The sequence below is a fragment of the Cervus elaphus genome, chromosome 6 (assembly GCF_910594005.1).
Source record: "Cervus elaphus chromosome 6, mCerEla1.1, whole genome shotgun sequence".
NCBI classification, from domain to species: domain Eukaryota; kingdom Metazoa; phylum Chordata; class Mammalia; order Artiodactyla; family Cervidae; genus Cervus; species Cervus elaphus.
The window spans coordinates 31179174-31201055 of record NC_057820.1 but is presented as its reverse complement, the minus strand read 5'-3'; the positions used below and the strand labels follow the sequence as shown (position 1 = coordinate 31201055).

The 21882-nt window shown below is 36.0% G+C and overlaps 1 protein-coding gene across 1 annotated transcript; it reads right to left on the bottom strand.

Annotated features, from left to right (window-relative positions):
• Positions 1-1334: 1334 nt before the first annotated feature.
• LOC122696508 (UDP-glucuronosyltransferase 2B4-like) lies at positions 1335-21231 on the bottom strand. Its single transcript, XM_043906583.1, has 6 exons — positions 20476-21231; positions 19640-19788; positions 6590-6721; positions 4820-4907; positions 2465-2684; positions 1335-2363 (listed from the first exon to the last, which is right to left on the bottom strand). Exons 1-6 carry the CDS (start codon positions 21212-21214, stop codon positions 2084-2086), a joined length of 1608 nt encoding a protein of 535 aa, XP_043762518.1. The 5' UTR covers positions 21215-21231; the 3' UTR covers positions 1335-2083.
• Positions 21232-21882: the final 651 nt, after the last annotated feature.

The window sequence follows — 21882 nt, the reverse complement described above, 5'->3', positions numbered from 1 at the left end:
GTTTAAAGAAAGTGATGTCTATATTGTTTTCCATCATGAAAAAAGAGTGAAAGTTTATATAAGTCTTATGAGAGGGATGTGGCAATATGTTCTGAGATAAGGGATTAAAGAATGAGAAATGCTGATCTAAAGTGTGGTTATATAGAATAATAGTCATTATTTCAATTTGTGTTTAACATGTTGAATTTCACATCATGTCTGCAAGTAGCTAAGTGATGCCATGTCTTGTTTTGAAAGAATATGTACATATATATATTTGTGTGTGTGTGTGTGTAGATGATAGACATGCATGTAGATATAGATATATAGGCTTCCCTGGTGGCCTAGTCAGTCAAGACTCCACCTGCAATGTGGAAGACCTGGGTTTGATCACTGGGCTGGGAAGATCCCCTGGAGGAGGGAATGACAACCCACTCCAGTATTCTTGCCAGGAGAATCCCCACTGACAGAGGAGCCTGGTGGACTACAGTACACGGAGTTGCAAACAGTTGGACACGACTGAGTGACTAAGCACAACATAGCACATATAGATACATGCAGGGACATTTGGAAAAATGAACATTTCATAAGTCCCTTTAGAGTACAGGTTATATACATATATTTGATATGCAACTGAGACCTTATACACCTGATCAAGGGCTGAATATGGTAATGAAAGCAACCAGGTAACTTCTTTTTCTTTTTAAACTTTTTACTTTATATTGGGGTATAAATGATTAACAGTGTTGTAATAGTTTTAGGTGACCAGTGAAGGGATTCAGTCACACATACACATGTATTCATTTTCCCCTCAAATACCCCTACTATCCAGGCTGCCACATAACATTAAGCAGAGTTCCATATGCTATACAGTAGGTCCTTCTTGGTTATCCATTTTAATATAGCAGTGTGTACATGCCAGGCCCAAACTCCCTAACTATACCTCCCCCTTATCTGTCCCCTTGACAATCATAGGTTCATTTTCTAAGTCTGTGAGTATGTTTCTGTTTTGCAAGTTCATTTGTAACATTTCTTTTAAGATTCCACATATAACAGATGCCATACAATATTTTTTCTTCTCTGACTTATTTAACTGAGTATGACAGTCTCTAGGTTCATCCATGTTGCTGTAAATGGTATTATTTTATTCTTTTTAGTGGCTGAGTAATATTTCATTGTATATATGTGCCTTATCTTTATCCATTCCTCTTTCAATGGGCCTTTAATTTGCTTCCATGTCTCAGCTATTGTAAACAGTGCTACAACGACAGTGCATGGATCCTTTTGGATCATGTTTTCCTCTGGAAACACGCTAAGGAGTAGATTACAGGGTCATATGGTAGCTCTAATTTAGGTTTTTAAGGAAACTTCATTTTATTCTCCATAGTGGCTGTACCAATTTAATTCCCCCACAAGATGACTAATTTTAAAGATGATGAAAAATAGAGAATTAGCTCATGAAATCAAAGATTTTCAGAAATATCTCAGTTTTATAATATGAAGAAGATAGCAGTTGCTACATTCCTAATTCCACAAATATTCCACTATTAAACGAGTTAAACTGGATGAAGGCAAATGACTCACCATGGCTTTAGATTAAAAAATGATGCTGAGGCTGAATGGATAGTAAAAACCAAGTGTTAGTGGTCTCACAAATGAAATGAAGGGATGCATCTTTTGATACAATTCCAATTATTGAATAGTTTCTATAGCAAGATAAAGCTATAGAATTCTACACCAAAACAGAGTAAAAATTCTGAATATCTACAAAATAATATGGATATTATAAATAGACTTATTACTGTTCTTGTAGCTATGCATAACCTGTGAAACACAGTTAAATTCAATGATTTCAGTATAGCTTTTGAATTAAAATAATAAATATCAACATATACCCATATACCTTTATTTTCACTGAACCTTTCACCAGTTTTATTTTTGGCACAGCTTATTTCTAATTTGTAAACAGATATAAAATCACTTGAAAATAATTTTGATCTGAGATGCTAAATTGTGGATTGTTTTGTCATAGGGGAAGCTCATCATAACTCTTCTGTGCTGGAATAAACTAGAGAAGTTCCACCTAGGGGCATAATGCCTTCAGCTACTCCCTCTTTTGCTTCTTTCCTGTTTTAGCAAACGTGCGGTAACAAAAGAGAAAGCATTTTGTGATGACAAATGCAACAGTTGCCACACAGGCCAGTAGAAACCCAATCACGTCCAGAGAATGGTACTGGAACCAGGTGAGGTCGTGGGCGGCTGGCCTCAGGTGCTTGGCTCCTTTGTGGCGCATGACAAACTCAATCCAGAAGACTGCTCGGTCCAGGGGCTTTACAGGCTGATCATGGTGAATGGTGGACAACCACACAGCCTTCTCTTTGTAGCTAAAGGAAAAGCAAAGAAACATCAGTTTATAAAATGAGCTAGCTTGTGGGGCAACTATTGTATTTGTTATCACCAAATGTAGTGAAACAAATATACTCACGAAGGATTGTTAATGACTTCCTTCAATGCATTGAGCAAATCTCTTGATGACATTGTTTGCAAGTCCACTCTGACAGCTGCTCCCTTGGCCTTCACTCGCTCAATATTATCAGGTTGATCAGCAAACAAAGGAAGGCCCACCATAGGGATCCCATGGTAGATGGCCTCATAAATGCCATTGGTTCCACCATGAGTTATAAAGGCTTTGGTTTTTGGATGACCTGGAATTGAGTGAATTTCAGTAAAATTGTTAATTAAAAGTCTTAAAAATAAAATGAGAACTGAGCATTATACAGCAACTGAAATAAGCAGTTATTTTAGATAATATACAAAACTGTATTTAAATTGCTTCAGAACTCAGAATAAGAAATCCCTAAAACTGATGGAGAGGTAAGTGAAGACTTTATAAAGAGCTATGTCACTTGAACTTCACAAATGAATCCAAGATTGGTGAAGAACCTGAAAGGGAATTCTGGGTAAAAGACAACATTTTTGCAACAAAAAAATGGAGGGCATGTCAGAAATTTAATCTCTAAAACAATAATGAAGCCATTTAGCCTGATAGGAAGTGTGTCAAGGCAACAAGAAGGGTAAATGATAATGGCAGTGGAACCAGAGGAAGGAAAAGCTACAATTTATCTTGAAATGTGTGACTACTTGATGTAAAAGATATGAATGCTTTCTGATAGAAAATGTAGAGCCACAGGTAATAAAAAGAGGAACTCTTATTTTTAAGTATCATTTAAAATATCCCTAAGGCATGCTCAAAATTCTCCAAGTCAGGCTTCAACAATACATGAACCGTGAACTTCCAAATATTCATGCTGGTTTTAGAAAAGGCAGAGAAACCAGAGATCAAATTGCCAACATCCACTGGATCATCGAAAAAGCAAGAGAGTTCCAGAAGAACATCTATTTCTGCTTTATTGACTATGCCAAAGCCTTTGACTGTGTGGATCACAATAAATTGTGGATAATTCTGAAAGAGATGGGAATACCAGACCACCTGACCTGCCTCTTGAAAAACTTGTATGTAGGTTGGGAAGCAACAGTTAGAACTCAACACGGAACAACAGACTGGTTCCAAATAGGAAAAGGAATACGTCAAGGCTGTATACTGTCACCCTGCTTATTTAACTTATATGCAGAGTACATCATGAGAAATGCTGGGCTGGAGGAAGTACAAGCTGGAATCAAGAATTCTAGGAGAAATATCAATAACCTCAGATATGCAGATGACACCACCGTTATGGCAGAAAGTGAAGAGGAACTAAAAAGCCTCTTGATGAAAGTGAAAGAGGAGACTTAAAAACGTGGCTTAAAGTTCAACGTTCAGAAAACTAAGATCATGGCATCCGGTCCCATCACTTCATGGGAAATAGATGGGGAAACAGTGGAAACAGTGTCAGACTTTATTTTTCTGGGCTCCAAAATCACTGCAGATGGTGACTGCAGCCATGAAATTAAAAGACGCTTACCCCTTGCAAGGAAAGTTATGGCCAACCTAGAGAGCATATTAAAAAGCAGAGACATTACTTTGTCAACAAAGCCCATTTAGTCAAGGCTATGGTTTTTCCAGTAGTCATGTATGGATGTGAGAGTTGAACTATAAAGAAAGCTGAGCGACAAAGAATTGATGCTTTTGAACTGTGGTGTTGGAAAAGCCTCTTGAGTGTCACTTGGACTGAAAGGAGATGCAACCAGTCCATCCTAAAGGAGATTAGTCCTGAATATTCATCGGAAGGACTGATGTTGAAGTTGAGACTCCAATACTTTGGCTACCTGATGCGAGAGCTGACTCATTTGAAAAGACCCTGATGCTGGGAAAGATTGAAGGCACGAGGAGAAGGGGACCACAGAGGATGAGATGGTTGGATGGCATCAGCGACTCAATGGACATGAGTTTGGGTAAACTCTGGGAGTTGATGATGGACAGGGAGCCCTGGCGTGCTGCAGTTCATGGGGTCGCAAAGTGTCAGACACGAGTGAGTGACTGAACTGAACTGAACTGAACTGAAAGAGTGGAAAAGATAGGTGTAAGGAGAGAATTCAGAGACAGAACAAATGCATGAAGTCACTTAAAATTTCACAGTGAAAAGTAATTATAGCTAAAGTAAATATATTTTGATTCTGAATGTGAAGGATGTGACCATGTATAATACAATGCTGTTAAATTTTCTCCTTTTTTTTTTTTTTTCCTCTGGGGCTGGAAATAGCAATGAAGGAGTAAAGTTTTCTTACTTAAACTCAAAGGAGTGTTCAATAATAAATGTTGGATAAGTTTGTTTCCTATTGAAGTAGTATCACTCTGCTCAGCTGTTACTCATGTTTTCAGTATTTTTCTGCCAAGTCTTACCAAGAAGGTCGTTCTGGGGGATCCACTTATACAGACGGGTATTGGGCCCTAGGGTATCTGGTTTCTTGCCATCATATCTCCATAGAACCTGTTAAGGTAAAGGAAATACCTTATTCCATGATTTAAACTTCAAAGTCATAGTGTTAAAATTTTAAATAAATAACATTTAAATGTCTCTGTATAACAGATAAATAAATCAGAGCATAAGGCCTTAATTTATAATAACTAATAATATATACTTAATAGCAACACCCATAATTGATGTACTCATTTTTAGGTTCAATCTGAGATGGAATGCAATCTTGATATCTCACATATGATGACACAGACAAATAGCTTGTCAATGACAAATTCAAATATTTAAGAAATTTTTAGATGATCTTATTTCTAGTGCAGAAAGACTGTGGCAAATTAACAATAAACCACATATTTTGTTTTAGTTTGTATTCTAAATCTCATTTTCAAATTTATTCATCAATTACTTTTAAACTGTTATAGAAGTGCTTACTTATAGCCACATGTTAATACAATTTAATTTATTAGAATTTTACACTTTTTGATTACAAAGAAGAAAATGCACGGAATTTGCAAATTAAGAGAAATGCTCTGCTTATTTATAGTTTGTTAATAATAAGTTATTTAAGGCTGTCTAGAAAATATAACTTCATTCAGATTACAAATTACTAAACACTACTTCCAAAAACAATGACAACTGGAATTTTTTTTTACATAAATCCAGATTATTGGAGAAGGAAATGGCAACTGACTCCAATAATCCCACTTGGAGTATCCCATGGAGAGAAGCAAGGCAGGCTACAGTCCATGGGATCATAAGAATCAGACACGACATTGACTATACCACCACCGCCAGATTGTTACCACTATTATCATACTAGGCTTGGAAATGTTTTACCTTTACAAAAAAATGAGTTGGTTGGTAATTTGTAAGGGACAACAAGGTTGTTGAAAAAGTTTCAAAATTGTGTCACTAAAGTTATTCAACTGACCCTGAATGCTTCAACAACGAAGCAGAAAGCACCGACAGCACTGATTAATACGGTCTCTAGGTATCGTAGCAAAGTAAGGACCAGTTTTGTAATTCCAAGCAATTCTCATAAACTAGATTTAATTTATTAGTGTTTAACTTGTATTTGCTCTGTGAATGTAAAGTAACTTAGTTTTTCAGCAAAAAAATTAGCATAAACAATTATGAGAAGCCAACCTATCTCTGAATAGCAACCTAGAAAGCACACTGATTAGGTCCGTCCCAAAACTTAAGGGAAGTAAAAGGGACCAGGAATTCCTGGCAAGTACAAACTGCAAGAAGCGCTCCAGACTTTTATCAATAGTGCTTAACATTATTGAGAGGTTACATATACTGTGAAAATTCAACTCCTGAGAACATCTGTGTGTCTTGTCTTCAGGAGTCCTTTGGGAAAATGTGCAAATGACAAGACAGAATTTGGTGATTTCTTTTCCTGTCCATACTACCATTACAATACCAAAATTCACACTGCATCTCGTAAATATTTTTTTTTGTGATTACAGTGTTAATCCAAATTTAATGTCAGTTGAAGACATTCTATGTACTGTTCTACCATCTACCATATATATATATATATATACATGTATATATATATATATGATCTGAGAAAATTTGGAGATATCTTAACAGTTTGTCCTTCTTGCATAGTATATCTGTAATTAGGCTTTTTACAGAATTTAATAGTTTCCTTAAGTACTTATCCACTATTAAGTTACTTTACATACTTTTTGTGGAATCTGGGCAAGGGTTGATGCAATTACATTGACTTTTTCTTCTGTTATGTTACTGATCATTGACCCCAAAGTAAACACCACAATACCATTTTCTCCAGAGCTCTGAACAAACTCTTCCATTTCCTGTGGAAAATAATTTACTTTATCACAAATGAGCAACAACAACATAGCAAACTATATTGAAAAGTTTACCAAAATAAAGCAACTAAAGAGACAAAATCAGATATAGTCTAGAAATTATTAGAGTTGTCACTGTTGGTTTTTTTTTAATATCATGGTAAAATGAATGCAACATAAAATTTTACCATCTTAATCATTCCTATGTGTATGGTTTGATAATATTAATTACATTCACATTTTGCACCAATCTCCAGAACTTTTTCATCTAACAAAGATGGAAGTCTTCACCCATTAAGAAACTCCATTTTCATCTTTCCTCAGTCCCTGGCAACCATTATTCTACTCTATGTTTGCACAGATTAGATTAGTCTAGATACTTTTTTCAAGTTGAATTGTACAGTCTGTCTTTGCACCTCTGGCTTAATTCACTTAGCATAAGATTCATTCATGTTGTGACATGTGTCAAAATTTTCCTTTGAAGACTGAGTAATACTCCATCTTTTGTATCTACAACATTTTTTTTTATTCTGTTTATGGACATTCAATTGCTTCAACCTCTTGGCTCTTATGAATAGTGCTTTCATGGATATGGTGTGAAAATATCTCATTGGGATCCTCATTTCAATTCTTTTTAGTATAAAACCAGAAGAGGAATTGCTAACTCATACGTATCGGTGCTGGGTTTCAACAGCAGGTGAACTGAGAACTCCCAGGTGTACAGCCTGGGTTAGAAAAAGGCAGAGGAACCAGAGATCAAATTGCCAACATCCGTTGGATCACAGGAAAAGCGAGGGGATTCCAGTGAAACATCTGCTTCTGCTTATTGATCATGCTAAAGCCTTTGACTGTGTGGATGACAACATACTGTGGAAAAATTTTAAAGAGATGGGGATACTGTCTTACCTGCATCCTGAGAAATCTATATGCAGGACAAGAAGCAACACTTAGAACTGGGCATGGAACAATGAACTAGTTCAAAATTGGGAAAAGACTAACTCAAGGTTGTATCTAGTCACTCTGCCTATTCAAGTAATAGACAGAGTATATCATGCAAAATGCCAGGCTGGATGAAACATAAGCTGGAATCAAGATTGTTGGGAGAAATATCAACAACCTCAGATATGCAGATGACACCACCCTAATGGCAGAAAGTGAAGAGGAGCTAAAAAGCCTCTTGAGGGTGAAAGAGCAGAGAGAAAATGCTAGCTTAAAATGCAACATTCAGAAAACTCAGATCAGGGTATCTGGTCCCATCACTTCATGGCAAAGAGATGGGGAAACAATGGAAACAGTAAGAGACTTTATTTTGCAGGGCTCCAAAATCACTGTGAACGGTGACTGTAGCTATGAAATTAAAAGATACTTGGAAGGAACACTGTGACCATCTTAGCATATTCAAAAGCCGAGACATCACTTCACTGACAAAGGTCCATAGACTCAAAATATGTTTTTTCCAGTAGTCGTGTTGATGAGAGAGTTGGACTCTCAAGAAGGCTGAGCACCAAAGAACTGATTCTTTCAAATTGTGGTGCTGGAGAAGACTGTTGAGAGTCCCCTGGATAGCAAGGAGATCAAACTGGTCAATCCTAAAGGATATCAATCCTGAATATTCATTGGAAGGACTGATGCTTTGGCCAAAACTTTGGCCAGCTGATGCGAAGAGTTGATTCATTGGAAACGACCCTGATGCTGGGAAATACTGAGGGGAGGGTGGGAGGAATGACAGAGGATGAGCTGGTTGGATAACATCATTGACTCAGTGGACATGAATTTGAGCAAACTCCAGAAGATAGTGAAGGACAGGGAAGCCTGGCATGCTACAATCCATGGGGTGGCAAAGAGTCAAACATAATTGAGCAACTGAACAGAAACAGTAACCTGCATTGACAGGTTTAAATTAGGAAGTGTGTATTATTCTTACCACATACTATATAGTTAGTTTATAAAGTGATTTCCCTCCTGCCCTCTAGATTCTTGAACATGCTAACTTCACATCTTCGACTTTGGACAGTTTTGGTACTCAATATTAAACACCAAAAATTCATTTTAGAAAATTCTGAGGATACTCCATACTGTTTTTGAAGGTGAAAGTGTTAGTTGCTCAGTCCTGTTTGACTCTTTGTGACCCCATGGACTGTAGCCCACCAGGCTCCTCTGTCATGGAGTTCTCCAGGCAAGAATACTAGAGTGGTTTGCCATTTCCTTCTCCAGGGGATCTTCCCTACCCAGGGATCAAACCTGGGTCTCCCCCATTGCAGGCAGGTTCTTTACCATCTGAGCCACCACAGAAGGTCCTACTGTTTTTAGTAATAGCTGTCTTTTTTAACATATGACATCCCTGAGATCCTTGGGAAGGAAATGGATGAGATGAGGTCAATTTCTTCTGTTATGTGTATTTGTAAAAACGTGTTTGTGTATAAGTGGGAAATGAGATAGAGCCAATACACAGTGGTGACAACGAGATACTGTGAAACAATATTATACTGAGACTCTTCATCAGTTATGTTATTAATTACTAACAGATTCCTGTACATCTACAGTGCAGCATTCATTTCACCTCTAATTCTTTATTACTATAGATCTACTAAATCATTTATTTATTTCAGACAGATTTTCTGGAGAATTATTTTAAATTTTAGTTTATTCATTATGATATCATTTTCCTTACTGTGAGCACTAAGAAAAATCTATGATTCAAATTTGTTTATATTTGTCATTCTCTCATTGTCTTACATGAAACTTTGTCATAATCTCACAAACTCTGTCTCACTAAATTACTAATTACCAATATTGTAGAGTTTGGCTTGTAGTTTGAAAGTTCTATGAAATAGTCCTATGAATCTTATATATAAGCCAGAGATATGCTTGAGTAGCAAAGTCAGACACGATTTAGCAATTGAATAACAACAGCAGTGCTGGAGCAGTTACATTTTTGAGTTACCATATTACTGGGTTTGTTTATATATGACATCCTTTGTCATGAATTAATATTGTATAATTGATGTCACAGTAGACTGTGCTATGTGTAACCACTGTGAGGGAACCTAACATCATCACCTCAGTCCCCCCAGGAACACAGTGGGAGAAGTACCCCATGGCCTTCTGCAGTAGAGATCTGGTCACATTTTGAGTTCAAGTCAAACTAAATAAAGCTCCTCAGAAGTTTAGTTCAGTCACTCAGTCATGTCCGACTCTGTGACCCCATGGACTGTAGCATGCCAGCTCCTAGTGAATCCGTATTTTCCTGGAACTGTTTCTTAATTGTTTTGTCTTGTGATTCTTGACTCCATTTCATTTTAAAAAATTATTAGATTTTATTCTACCATTAACAGAGAAATTCCACATTTCTCAATATACTTTATTACAAAAACTATAAATGAGCAAAATTTTCCTGGATATCTGATATAATCCATGTACTCACCTTTTCTTATTTCTTTCTTCTGTTTTAAATTCACTATTCTTTTCTCTCTGGAGATAATGACTGAACTCTTCTATCATAGAATGTATACTTTCTGATCCTAATTTTTGGCATCAAATTTTTTTCAAAACTATATTAACAGAAAAAAGAAACAAAAAAATATGTTCAGACTTTAATGTTGCAGGCTACATATTGTGTAGCACATTTTTCAGAATATAATTTCACCCTAATGATATCAGTCACAGTGATAAGGCCACTAAACTTTCTTATGTCTCACGTGGTGTATCCAAGTAATATATGCATTCTGGTGACCTATAGCAGGATTGAAAGTTACTTGTCTTCAATGTTTTGTCTCAATGACTTGCTACCCAATGGTTCTTCATCCATACTCTGAAAGATGCATCTGTTTGTTATTATTATAATATATTCTCTTTTCACAAATTAATTACTGACATGTATTGGCTATTCTTATTCCCTGATAATTTTTATGAAAATAATACAGGCTTATGGCAAAAAAAATGCAAAACATAGAAAATCAAAATAAGAAATGGATTTACTAAACTCTCTAGGAATTCCTTAGTTTCAAATTCACATGTTTTTAGAAGAAATTGAAATATATCTTATATAGAAAATATTATATAGTTTCAGATGTATGACTTGATTTGATCATTTATATTTTGCAATATGATTGCCATTTTATTATTAGTTGAAACTCCATTAAGTCTAGTAATGATCATTACTTTTTATGGTGGGTATAATTAAGATATAGTCCCTCAGAAAGTATGATGATTATAATATTATACTCTTGTGTATATTCACTATTCTATACTTTAGATCTCTAGGACTTATTTACTACAGTATGCAAACTTGTACCCTTAAATATCTCTCCTATTCTCCTATCCTTTAGTCCTTGGTAATCTCTATATTACTTCTGTTTTTACACATTTGGCATTTTTAGATTCTGGGTCCAAGTGATATTATACACTGTCTTTTTCTGTTTTTTCAAAAAAGATAAGCAAAACTAACAGCATCTAACTAGATTTACCAAGAAAAAAAGATTCAAAACATGAAAATGAAATAGGAGAAATTACAACTGATATGACAAACATATGTAGGCTCATAAGAGACTACTATGATGAATTACATAATAACAAATTACACATTGGAAAAGAATAGACAACTTCCTAGAAACACGCAATCTAAACAACCAAGACTGAATCAGGAAGAAATAGAAAATCTGAACTGTCCCAGTGAGTAAAGATATTGAATCATAAATCAAAAATCTCCTAGCACACAAAACTCAGAACCAGATGCATTCACTGATAAATTCTATGAATATTTAAAGAAAATTAGTGTTACCCCTTCAGAAAAATCTTCCCCAAAATTAAGGGTTGGAGGGTACCTTTTCAAACTCATTCTACAAGGCCAGCATTACCCTGACACCAAATAGATAAGCACATTACAAGAAAAAATCTACAGGCCAATATCCAGACTGAATGTATATGTAAGGATTATCACTAAAATATCAGCAAGCTGAATTTAAGAATACATTTAAAAGCTTATATACTGTCACCAATGGAATATTTCTCTGGGATGTAATATGGTCCAATATACCCCAAAATATTTGTAATATATTACATTTACAGAATGAAATATAAAATAGCTTGGTCATTTCAACAGATGTACAAAAAAATAAAAAAAGCATTTGAAAACATACATCATTCTTTCATGATAGAAACCCTCATTTTTTAGGTATAGAGGTAACATACCTCAATGCAATAAAAGCTATATATATATGTATATATATATATACCCAAAACTAACATTTATCCTCAACAGTGAAAACTTGAAAGCTTTTTCTGTAAGACCAGGAACAAGAAAAGGATGCCACTCTTACACTGATTCAACATTGTACTAGAAGTCCTAGTTAGAATAACTAGGCAACACAAAAGCAAAAAGGCTTCTTAATCAGAAAGAAGGGCTTCTCAGTGGTAAAGAATTTGCCTGCCAATGCAGTAGATGTAGGAAATGCAGGTTCAGTCCCTGGGTCAGGAAGATTCCCTAGAAGTGGAAATGGCAACGCACACCAGTACTGTAGCCTGGAAAATTCCAGGGACAGAGGAGGCTGGGGGGGCTACAGTTCAGAGGGTTGCAAAGTCAGACACAACTGTGTACTTGAGCACACATGCATGCAAACAGAAAGAAAGAAATAAAATGGTCATTTTTTGCAGATGGCATAGATTTTAGCACAGAAAAAATAGATTTAACCACAAAACTGAGCTAATCAACAAATTCAGTAAAGTTGCAGGATGTAAAATCAATATAGAGAAATCAGTTACATTTGTATGTACTATTAATGGAATAGCTACCCCATTTACAACAGGACCAAAAACAAGAAAATAACTAGAAATGTAACCAGTAAAGTGAAAGATCTTTACAGTGATAACTCCAAGACTTTGTTGAAAGAAATAGAAGAAAAAACACATAAATCGAAAGATATCCTATGTTCACAGGTCAGGATATTTATATTGTTAAAATGTCCATGCTACCCAAAGCCAAAGGCATCACACCTCCAAATTTCAAATTATAGTACAAAATTGAAGTTGCTCAGACGTATCTGACTCTTGTGACCCCATGGACTATAGCCCGCCAGGTTCTTCCATACATAGGATTTTCTAGACAAGAATAATGGAGTGGCTTGCCATTTCCTTCTCCAGAGGATCTTCCCAACCCAGGGATCGAACCCCAGTCTCCAGCATTGAAGGCAGATTCTTTACCGCTAAGCCACAAGGGAAGCTCATCTACTTTGCTATAGTCTAAAGGGATAGCATTTATTTATTTATTTTTTTAATTTTCAATTATCTTTTTCTTTTTTTTTCCATTTATTTTTATTAGTTGGAGGCTAATTACTTTACAGTATTGTAGTGGGTTTTGTCATACATTGACATGAATCAGCCATGGATTTACATATATCGCCCATCCCGATCCCCCCTCCCACCTCCCTCCCCATCCCATCCCTCTGGGTCTTCCCAGTGCACCAGGCCCCAGCACTTGTCTCATGCGTCCCACCTGGGCTGGTGATCTGTTTCCCCCTAGATAATATACATGTTTCGATGCTGTTCTCTCGAAACATCCCACCCTCGTCTTCTCCCACAGAGTCCAAAATTCTGTTCTGTACATCTGTGTCTCTTTTTCTGTTTTGCATATAGGGTTATCATTACCATCTTTCTAAATTCCATATATATGTGTTAGTATACTATATTGGTCTTTATCTTTCTGGCTTACTTCACTCTGTATAATGGGCTCCAGTTTCATCCATCTCATTAGAACTGATTCAAATGAATTCTTTTTAATGTCGGAGTAATATTCCATGGTGTATATGTACCACAGCTTCTAAAGCAATATGGTACTGGCCTATAAATGCAAACATACCAGTGAAGCATAATACAGTGTCTAGAAAAAATCCCTGCATATGTAGCAAACTAAAATTCAACAAAGGAACCAAGATACCCAATAGGGAAAAAATAAACACTTCTTTTACTTCTGACAAATTTGAAAAAACATAGGCAAAGAAAAAAAAATGAAATGAGACCCCTATCTTACACCCTCAAAACATTACCTCAGATTTATCAAACACTTAAGCATAACACCAGATACCATAATACTTTTAAAGAAAATGTAGAGATGATACTCCTAAACAGTAGTCTTGAAAGTGATTGTTTTTTAATATGACATTAAAAAAATCAACAAGTGGGACTACATCAAACTTAAAAGCTTCTGCACAACAAAGGAAACAATCAACAAAATGAAACCAAACTACAGAATGGGAGAAAAATTTCACAAATTACATATTGAGTGAGGAACTAAAGTCCAAAATATATATAGCACTCAGAAAACTCAATAGCAACAAAAAATTCAATTAGAGAATAGGCAGATAAACAAAGCACACATTTTTCAAAGAAGACATCCAAATGGCCACCAGTTATCAATATCGCTAATTATCAGGGAAATGCAAATCAAGGTTAGAAAGTCTACACCAAGAAAAGGAAAGTGTTAGTGAGAATATGAATAAAAGTGAATGCTTTTACACTGACAATGGGAATGTAAATTGGTTCCACCTTTATTGAAAACAAAATGAAATTTCCTTAAAAAATTAAAAATAGATTCATTGTATGATCCAGAAGTCCTACTTCTGCATATATAACCAACAGAAATAAAAACGGGGTAGATGAAATACATGCACTCCCATGTTTATTGCAACAATATTTGCAATAATCAGGGGAACTACTTAAGTGCCCATCGATGGATGAATCCATAAAAATGATGTGATAAATATATACACAAACACAAACATGAACACACACACTCAGAATATAATGTTATTCACCCATGAGAAAGAAGGAAATCCTGCCATTTTTGACAACCTGAATAAGCATAGAGGGCATTATGCTAAAATTTGTGCTTTCATTCTAATTTTTATGCTACTGCTATATTAAATGTGCATTTGATATATATATTTTGAAAATTGTAATCCCAGCTTACATTATTTTTTATCCTAGAAGAAAATTGTGATCTTATTATATTTATTTTTTCCAACTAAACTTCATAGCTGACAGTGTAATTAAGCATTCTTTGATGAAATCATTGTGATGGTATGATGTGAGCATTTATAAACTACTTAACCATTGCTTTATTTCTATTATTTCCAGTGTTGACATTTTTGAATTATTGCCCAAAATATTGTGCTAGGACATCTTGATTATTTTCTCTGTATAGTTTCAATAAGTATATTATGAAGCTAAAATCTATAAGCATTTTTGACTCAATGCATTTTGTCAAATATCCTAATTCTTTAAAAAGTGCAGAAATTTTCTAGAATCCAATAATTACTGGAAAAGTTAGTAGTGTGAATAAATAGTTTCCTTATGCAATGAAGTCCTCACAGTCATTGACTTGGAATTATATCTTATTTCTTCAGCTTGATAATAATAGCAAATATTACTGATTTATCATGATTATACTACTATTCATGTTTCCCTTCATTCTTCTTCCTCCTCTCCTAACCTCCCCACCTACTAATAATATCACTCTCCTGAAATGAAGAAATGGAAATTTCAAAAATATGGTTAGATAGCATAGAACTTTCACTATCTTATCTCAGCCTTTGGACTCTGAGAAGGTTCCTATAGGTAATCCAACCAATTTGCAATCAGAACAGATACTACTCACTGCTATATCTAAAATGGATAACCAGCAAGGACCTAAATGATAACATAGGAAACTCTGCTCAATGTTAAGTGGCAGCCTAGATGGGAGGGGGGTTTTTGGGAAAATGGAGACATGTATGTGCATGGCTGAGTCCCTTTGTTTTCCACCTGAAGCTGTAACAACATGGTTAATCAGCTGTATTCCAGTAAAATTGGAATTAGTTTAAAAAACAGAGAGAGAGAGAAAAAAAAAAAAAAAAAAAAAAAGTTATTGAATTTTACCCTTGAAAAAGATATCAGTTTCATTTTGCCACCAATAAAGAGTTGACAAAAATGATCTATTATGGGTTCACAGGACCTCCCTGGTGGCCGAGTGGTTAAGAATCCTCCTGGCAATGCAGGGAATGTGTGTTTCATCCCTGGTATGGAAAGATCTCACCTGCCTCAGGGCATCCCCAGGGGCAATTAATCACATTCACCACAACCACTGACCCTGCAAATCTAGAGCCTGCAGGCCACCTCAGTGAGAAGCCCATGCGCTGCAACTAGAGAGAGCCAGCACAGCAACGAAGACCCAGTACAGACAAAAATTAATTAATTTTTAAAAAGAGACCACAAAACAGTTGGCTAAAGATTGCTTGCTTTAAATTTATGTCTTAGGTCAATTTAAAAGAGACTAGATTATTGCTTTCTTTCATAAGGAATATTACCCTATAAATAGAATTCCTTATACTCTGAAACTACAGACGGTTTTAGATTCAATTTGTAGAAATTGTGGGCTCCCCTTTTTTTAAAAATCTGAACATTATTTATGGTTCTTATATATGGTGGCTCAGATGGTAAAGTGTCTGTCTCCAATGCTGGAGACCCAGGTTCAATCCCTGGGTCGGGAAGATCCCCTGGAGAAGGAAATGGCAACCCACTCTAGTACTCTTGCTTGGAAAATCCCATGGACAAAGGAGCCTGGTAGGCTACAGCCCATGGGGTCGCAAAGAGCCGGACACGACTGAGCGACTTTACTTACTTACTTACCTATGCAGGGTAGATTTTCTCTGTGCTCATTCTGTTAAGCATCTATGACGTTGAGACCTGCATTCCTTAAGGGAACTTTTACTGAGGTTTTCTAAACAGTTCTGGAGAAAACTCTTAAGAGTCCCTTGGACTGCAAGGAGATCAAACCAGTCATTCCTGAAAGCAATCAACCCTGAATATTCTTTGGAAGGACTGATGCTGAAGCTGAAACACCAGTACTTTGGCTACCTGAGGTGAAGAGTCAACTCATTAGAAAAGACTCTGATGCTGGGAAAGACTGAGGGCACGAGGAGAAGGGGATGACAGAGGATGAGATGGTTGGATGGCATCACCTACTCAATGACATGAGTTTGAGGAAACCCCCAGGAGATGGTAAAGGACAGGGAAGCTTGGTGTGATGCAGTCCGTGGGGTAGCAAAAAGTCAGACACGACGGAGCAATTGAATAACAAGAGGATTAGTGTAGGCAAAAAACATCTGTTCTATTATAACAGATGGAGTTATCTCTTTTATGATGTAAGATGTAAACCCCTGGGATTTCAAATGAAGAATGGTTTAAATGCTGATGTGAAAGCAAGTAAGGGTTGGATTTAGGTGCAAATAACTAAGGCATACATTTATATTGTTGAAGAAGATTTTTCATTTTATCTAGAGCACTGGTAAGGAGCCTCAATCCTTACAACAAATATTTTACATCTTGCTCGTCTGATTGCCAAAACCTTAAAATTCTTAATATTAAAAAAGTTTAAATGTCAATTAGATTTTATTTAAAGTAAATTTTGTTGAATTTATTAAATTATTTTTATTACCTTTTAGTTAAGTTAACTTTTAAAATTTGCTTTTAAAAGATTCCATGGGATATTTATTCTCTGACAGTTTGCTGGATAATATAATCTTGATGATTAAAAAGTAATTTCAATTTCAATTAGAAATTAGATCTATGTGGCTGGCACACATTGGGTTATTGACAGTATGTTATAGTAACAAAATAACGATAATGAAAATAATTAATATTTCTTCTGGATCACTGAGTATGGGCCAGTGACATTTTAGATATTTCACATGTATTAACACATTTTTTTCCTTCAAGGACAATTTGAGGTTGGTACTATTATTATAAATTAGTGTGGTTATATCTCTATGAACATTTTTGTCTAGTTTTCCATCACTGCCTATATCTTGCTACAACCTGTTAAATAGTATCCCTTTCCACTCTTGCCATGTTACAATCCAACCCAGTGACTACATCCTGTGATTTTTTTTTTAATGTGATCATCTCTCCCTTTTCTTCACCCTTTTAATTGTCTCCCTTACATCCTACTAGATGTGCCAAACTCCTTACAATAATACGTCTGCAACTTAACTCTTCAGCATTTTCTGCTTTTTTACTCAGCTTCTTCCTGTTTAGACTGAACTTGGACTTCTTGGAAATTGTCATTACTATGCTTTCCTTTTGTATCTTCCTCTACCTTCAGTTCAGTTCAGTTAAGTAGAGTTCAGTCACTCAGTCATGTCCAACTGTTTGCGACCCCATGGACTTCCTACTTTAGCATTCCAGTCCCCTACAATGAAAAGGATATCTTTTTTGGGTGTTAGTTCTAGAAGGTCTTGTAGGTCCTCATAGAACTGTTCAACTTCAGCTTCTTCAGCATTACTGTCTGGGGCATAGACGGATTACTGTGATATTGAATGGGTGGAATATCAGAGATCAAACACAGATTAATCTTAGATTGATGGAAACGAGCAGAGATCATTCTGTCGTTTGTAAGACTGTATCCAAGTATTGCATTTCAGACTCTTTTGTTGACTATAATGACTACTTCATTTCTTCTAAGGGATTCTTTCCCACAGAAGTAGATATAATGGTCAGTTGAGTTAAATTCACCCATTCCCATCCATTTTACTTTGCTGATTCCTAAAATATCCACATTCCTTACCTTCAATTATTCCTGAGCATCCTTTATATTTCACCTTAATTATCAATGCCTCCAAGATATTACTGGGAGAAATATCAATAACCTCAGATATGCAGATGACACAACCCTTATGGCAGAAAGGGAAGAAGAACTAAAGAGCCTCTTGATGAAGGTGAAAGAGGACAGTGAAAAAGTTAGCTTAAAGCTCAACATTCAGAAAACTAAGATCATGGCATCCGGTCCCATCACTTCATGGCAAATAGATGGGGAAACAGTGTCAGACTTTATTTTTCTGGGCTCCAAAATCACTGCAGATGGTGATTGCAGCCATGAAATTAAAAGATGCTTACTCCTCAGAAGGAAAGTTATGACCAACCTAGACAACATATTAAAAAGCAGATACATTACTTTGTCAACAAAGGTCCGTCTAGTCAAGGCTATGGTTTTTCCAGTGGTCATGTATGGATGTGAGAGTTGGACTGTGAAGAAAGGTGAGCACCGAAGAATTGATGCTTTTGAACTGTGGTGTTGGAGAAGACTCTTGAGAGTCCCTTGGATGGCAAGGAGATCCAACCAGTCCATCCTAAAGGAGATCAGTCCTAGGCATTCATTGGAAAGACTGATGCTGAAGCTGAAACTCCAATACTTTGGCCACCTGATGCGAAGAGCTGACTCACTGGAAAAGACCCTGATGCTGGGAGGGATTGGGGGCAGGAGGAGAAGGGGATGACAGAGGATAAGATGGTTGGATGGCATCACCAACTCAATGGACATGGGTTTGGGTGGACTCCGGGTGTTGGTGATGGACAGGGAGGCCTGGTGTGCTGCGGTTCATGGGGTCGCAAAGTGTCGGACACGACTGAGCGACTGAACTGACTGACCAAGATATTTTCTATGATTCCTGCAGGATGTTTCTTTGGCATTTTGGTCTTTCCTTATAGTAACACATTTTATTACTTGTTTTCATTCTGTCTTTCTAGGTAGAGTGTCAGATGGCAGAAACTGTGTCCACACCATTCCTCTGCATGTTAGCACTTATTTCTGGACTATGCTTGTCCCTTTTTAATTATTCTTTAATGAATATTTGATTCTCTATTGTGCACTGAATTATCAAGGCCTTAATTTAACTAACATAGTCTCAAAGTCTCCCAGGTATCCCACTTTATTTTGCGATGATAATGAAATTCAGGTACTTGTATTGGTATGGAAATGTATTAGTTTCTAACTGGAAGGTCACTTTATCCAGCTTCCCATATATGATTTACTGTAATCAAAATTCTAGAATTTTGTAAGATTATTCTTATCAAAAATGCAAAGTTAACAAAGCACAACAAAGAAGAGTAGGTGACCTTAGGCAGGGGTTTGGCAGGTTTGCAGTGGAGGCCTCCAACAAATTCAAAATTTGGCAGCACTGGGCGAGGAAATTCAAAATCCCAATAAGTTCGAATGAGCCACATATCAGCTTTTCCAATTGTCTCTAAAAATGTAGTGGGTCTTCCTTAAATGAAAAGTAAAAACAAAAATAACAACAAATATTAGATCAAAAGAGAATATTGCCATGTGAATATATTAGGTAATATGGGGAAAGGAATTTGGAATAATATAGAGAAAGATGTTTGAAAGTGTATGTTCTTTGATAAAGCAAATATATACGTGTGTGTGTGTGTGTGTGTGTGTACACATAATATAATATGATATGATATAATGAAATATGATCTGGAAACTTGTATGTGTACACTGAATAATATAATATATATTATGGAAAATGAGCTACACAAGTAAAAACAATTTCTAAATGCTTCCTAAAGACTCACACTACAAATGTGTTTTTAATTCCTTAATCTACTTGCCTTTATTTATCAAGCTATTTAATGAGGTTTCCAGTGAGTTAAAAGATGAAGTTTCATCAGTTACATATAAAATTGCTTGGAGAAATCCTAAGTGTTTCAATTTGTGGTTTATGATTTCCTGGAGTGTCCTGTACTAGTATTAGGCCACAAGGTTCTACGTTATATTATAATTTAAGTGTTTCCATAATATTTATGGGATTGATGGGTCATTTTATATTTTCATTCCATCATTTCCTTTTAAGAGACAAAATATTGTGGGTTTCTGTTTATGTGGTCACCTTCCAAGGCACTTGGAAAATTAGGACTTTGTGGTAACAACTGAAAAGATGACTTACCTAGTACTTCACTGTAAAATTCATCCCATGCCTTCTCATCAAATGTCTGGAACCAGAAGTCAAAATAAAGTACATATATCATATTTTTGACCCTTTCCATGAATGTCATGTGATCACTTAATGCTGAAAATATAACAGGCACATAAGATGGTGGGAATGGAAGTTTTCCACTATACTTTTCAAACAAATGGCCAGGCGAGAAGCGGAGACTGTACACTAAAGGTATTCCAAGTATCTCAGTCAGCAGCTCACCACAGGGTCCAACAGCATCTGCAAGGAGGACATCAAACCTTGATTCCTGTAGTTTTGTCATAACTTTCTTGTTCAAAACAACTTCTTTACAGACCTTCATAAGCATTCCAGAAAATTCAAAAAGTAAGCTTCTCAGTTCTCTAAATGATGAAACATTTGTCCAAAATGAATTTTTTGCCATATATGTCCATTTCTCAAGCAAATTCTTGACAGCAATCTCAAAATCATCTTTAGTTAAAGATACAGGGAAAATCTCAAACTTAAAAGCAGATGGTTTTTTGGCATCAGTAATAGTGGAGGCTGAAGATATTAGAACAGTCACCTCATGACCCCTCATGACCAGTTCATCCAGAACTGCCTTCATATTCATCCAGTGACTAAATTCCACTGGCCACACCAGCACCCTTCCACAGCTCCCAGAGCTAAAGTAGCAAGTCAGCTGTAGTAGCAGCAGAAGTGAGAACCATTTCATAGACATTTTGCTCATATGCAGTACTTAAAAGTTACTCTATTCTTTTGGTATTGTTCATGCTTATATCCAGGGAGAAATCAATCAGGAAGTTAAAATTTAACTCCTACATTTCAAATAACTAAATTTTATGAGTAGTCAGCAGCTGTGGAAATCAATTGCAAGGGCAAAGTGTAGAACATTTCATGATAATAAAGTGTTTAATATTGTTTTGTCAGCATTATCACTGATCCAAAAGTCAATGATCTTGCACATGCAAGTAAACTATGTTACTAATGTGTAAGAGAGAAGTGTATAGACTGCTGCAAAATCAATAGCATGTGAGTAGATCTTATGTCTGCAGTCTCCTTGACACTGAAGTAGATAAGATGACATCCACAAGTTGGAAGGTTAGGAGTTCCAAACACCTGTACCCCCCAAAAAAACAATAAATGAACAAGTAGAAATCAATTTAAATTACACTGGTTAAGTTCTGGACTACAACAAAAGTAGAGCAGAAACCTTGCAGAATGCAAAAACTGAGGATGGCCATGTAGTAAAACATGGAAAGCTTTTTAACTAGATCACCAAATCTTCCAGTGATTTGCTCAAAGGGATTTCACCCCATGGGAAAAAGGAGAACAGAACTCTGGCAAATCTCAGCATCATAGACATTTGCAACCTTTGCTACTAAGGACTTACAGTCT

What these genes read in the sequence shown, in the direction of transcription:
- LOC122696508 (XM_043906583.1), bottom strand. Translation starts at nt 21,214, where the DNA reads ATGAGCAAAATGTCTATGAAATGGTTCTCACTTCTGCTGCTACTACAG. An exon ending in ATTTTACAGTGAAGTACTAG is followed by an intron (nt 19,789 to 20,475) that starts GTAAGTCATCTT and finishes TTTTCATTTAAG; the next exon opens with GAAGACCCACTACATTTTTA. An exon ending in CTGCCAAACCCCTGCCTAAG is followed by an intron (nt 6,722 to 19,639) that starts GTCACCTACTCT and finishes TATTTTCCACAG; the next exon opens with GAAATGGAAGAGTTTGTTCA.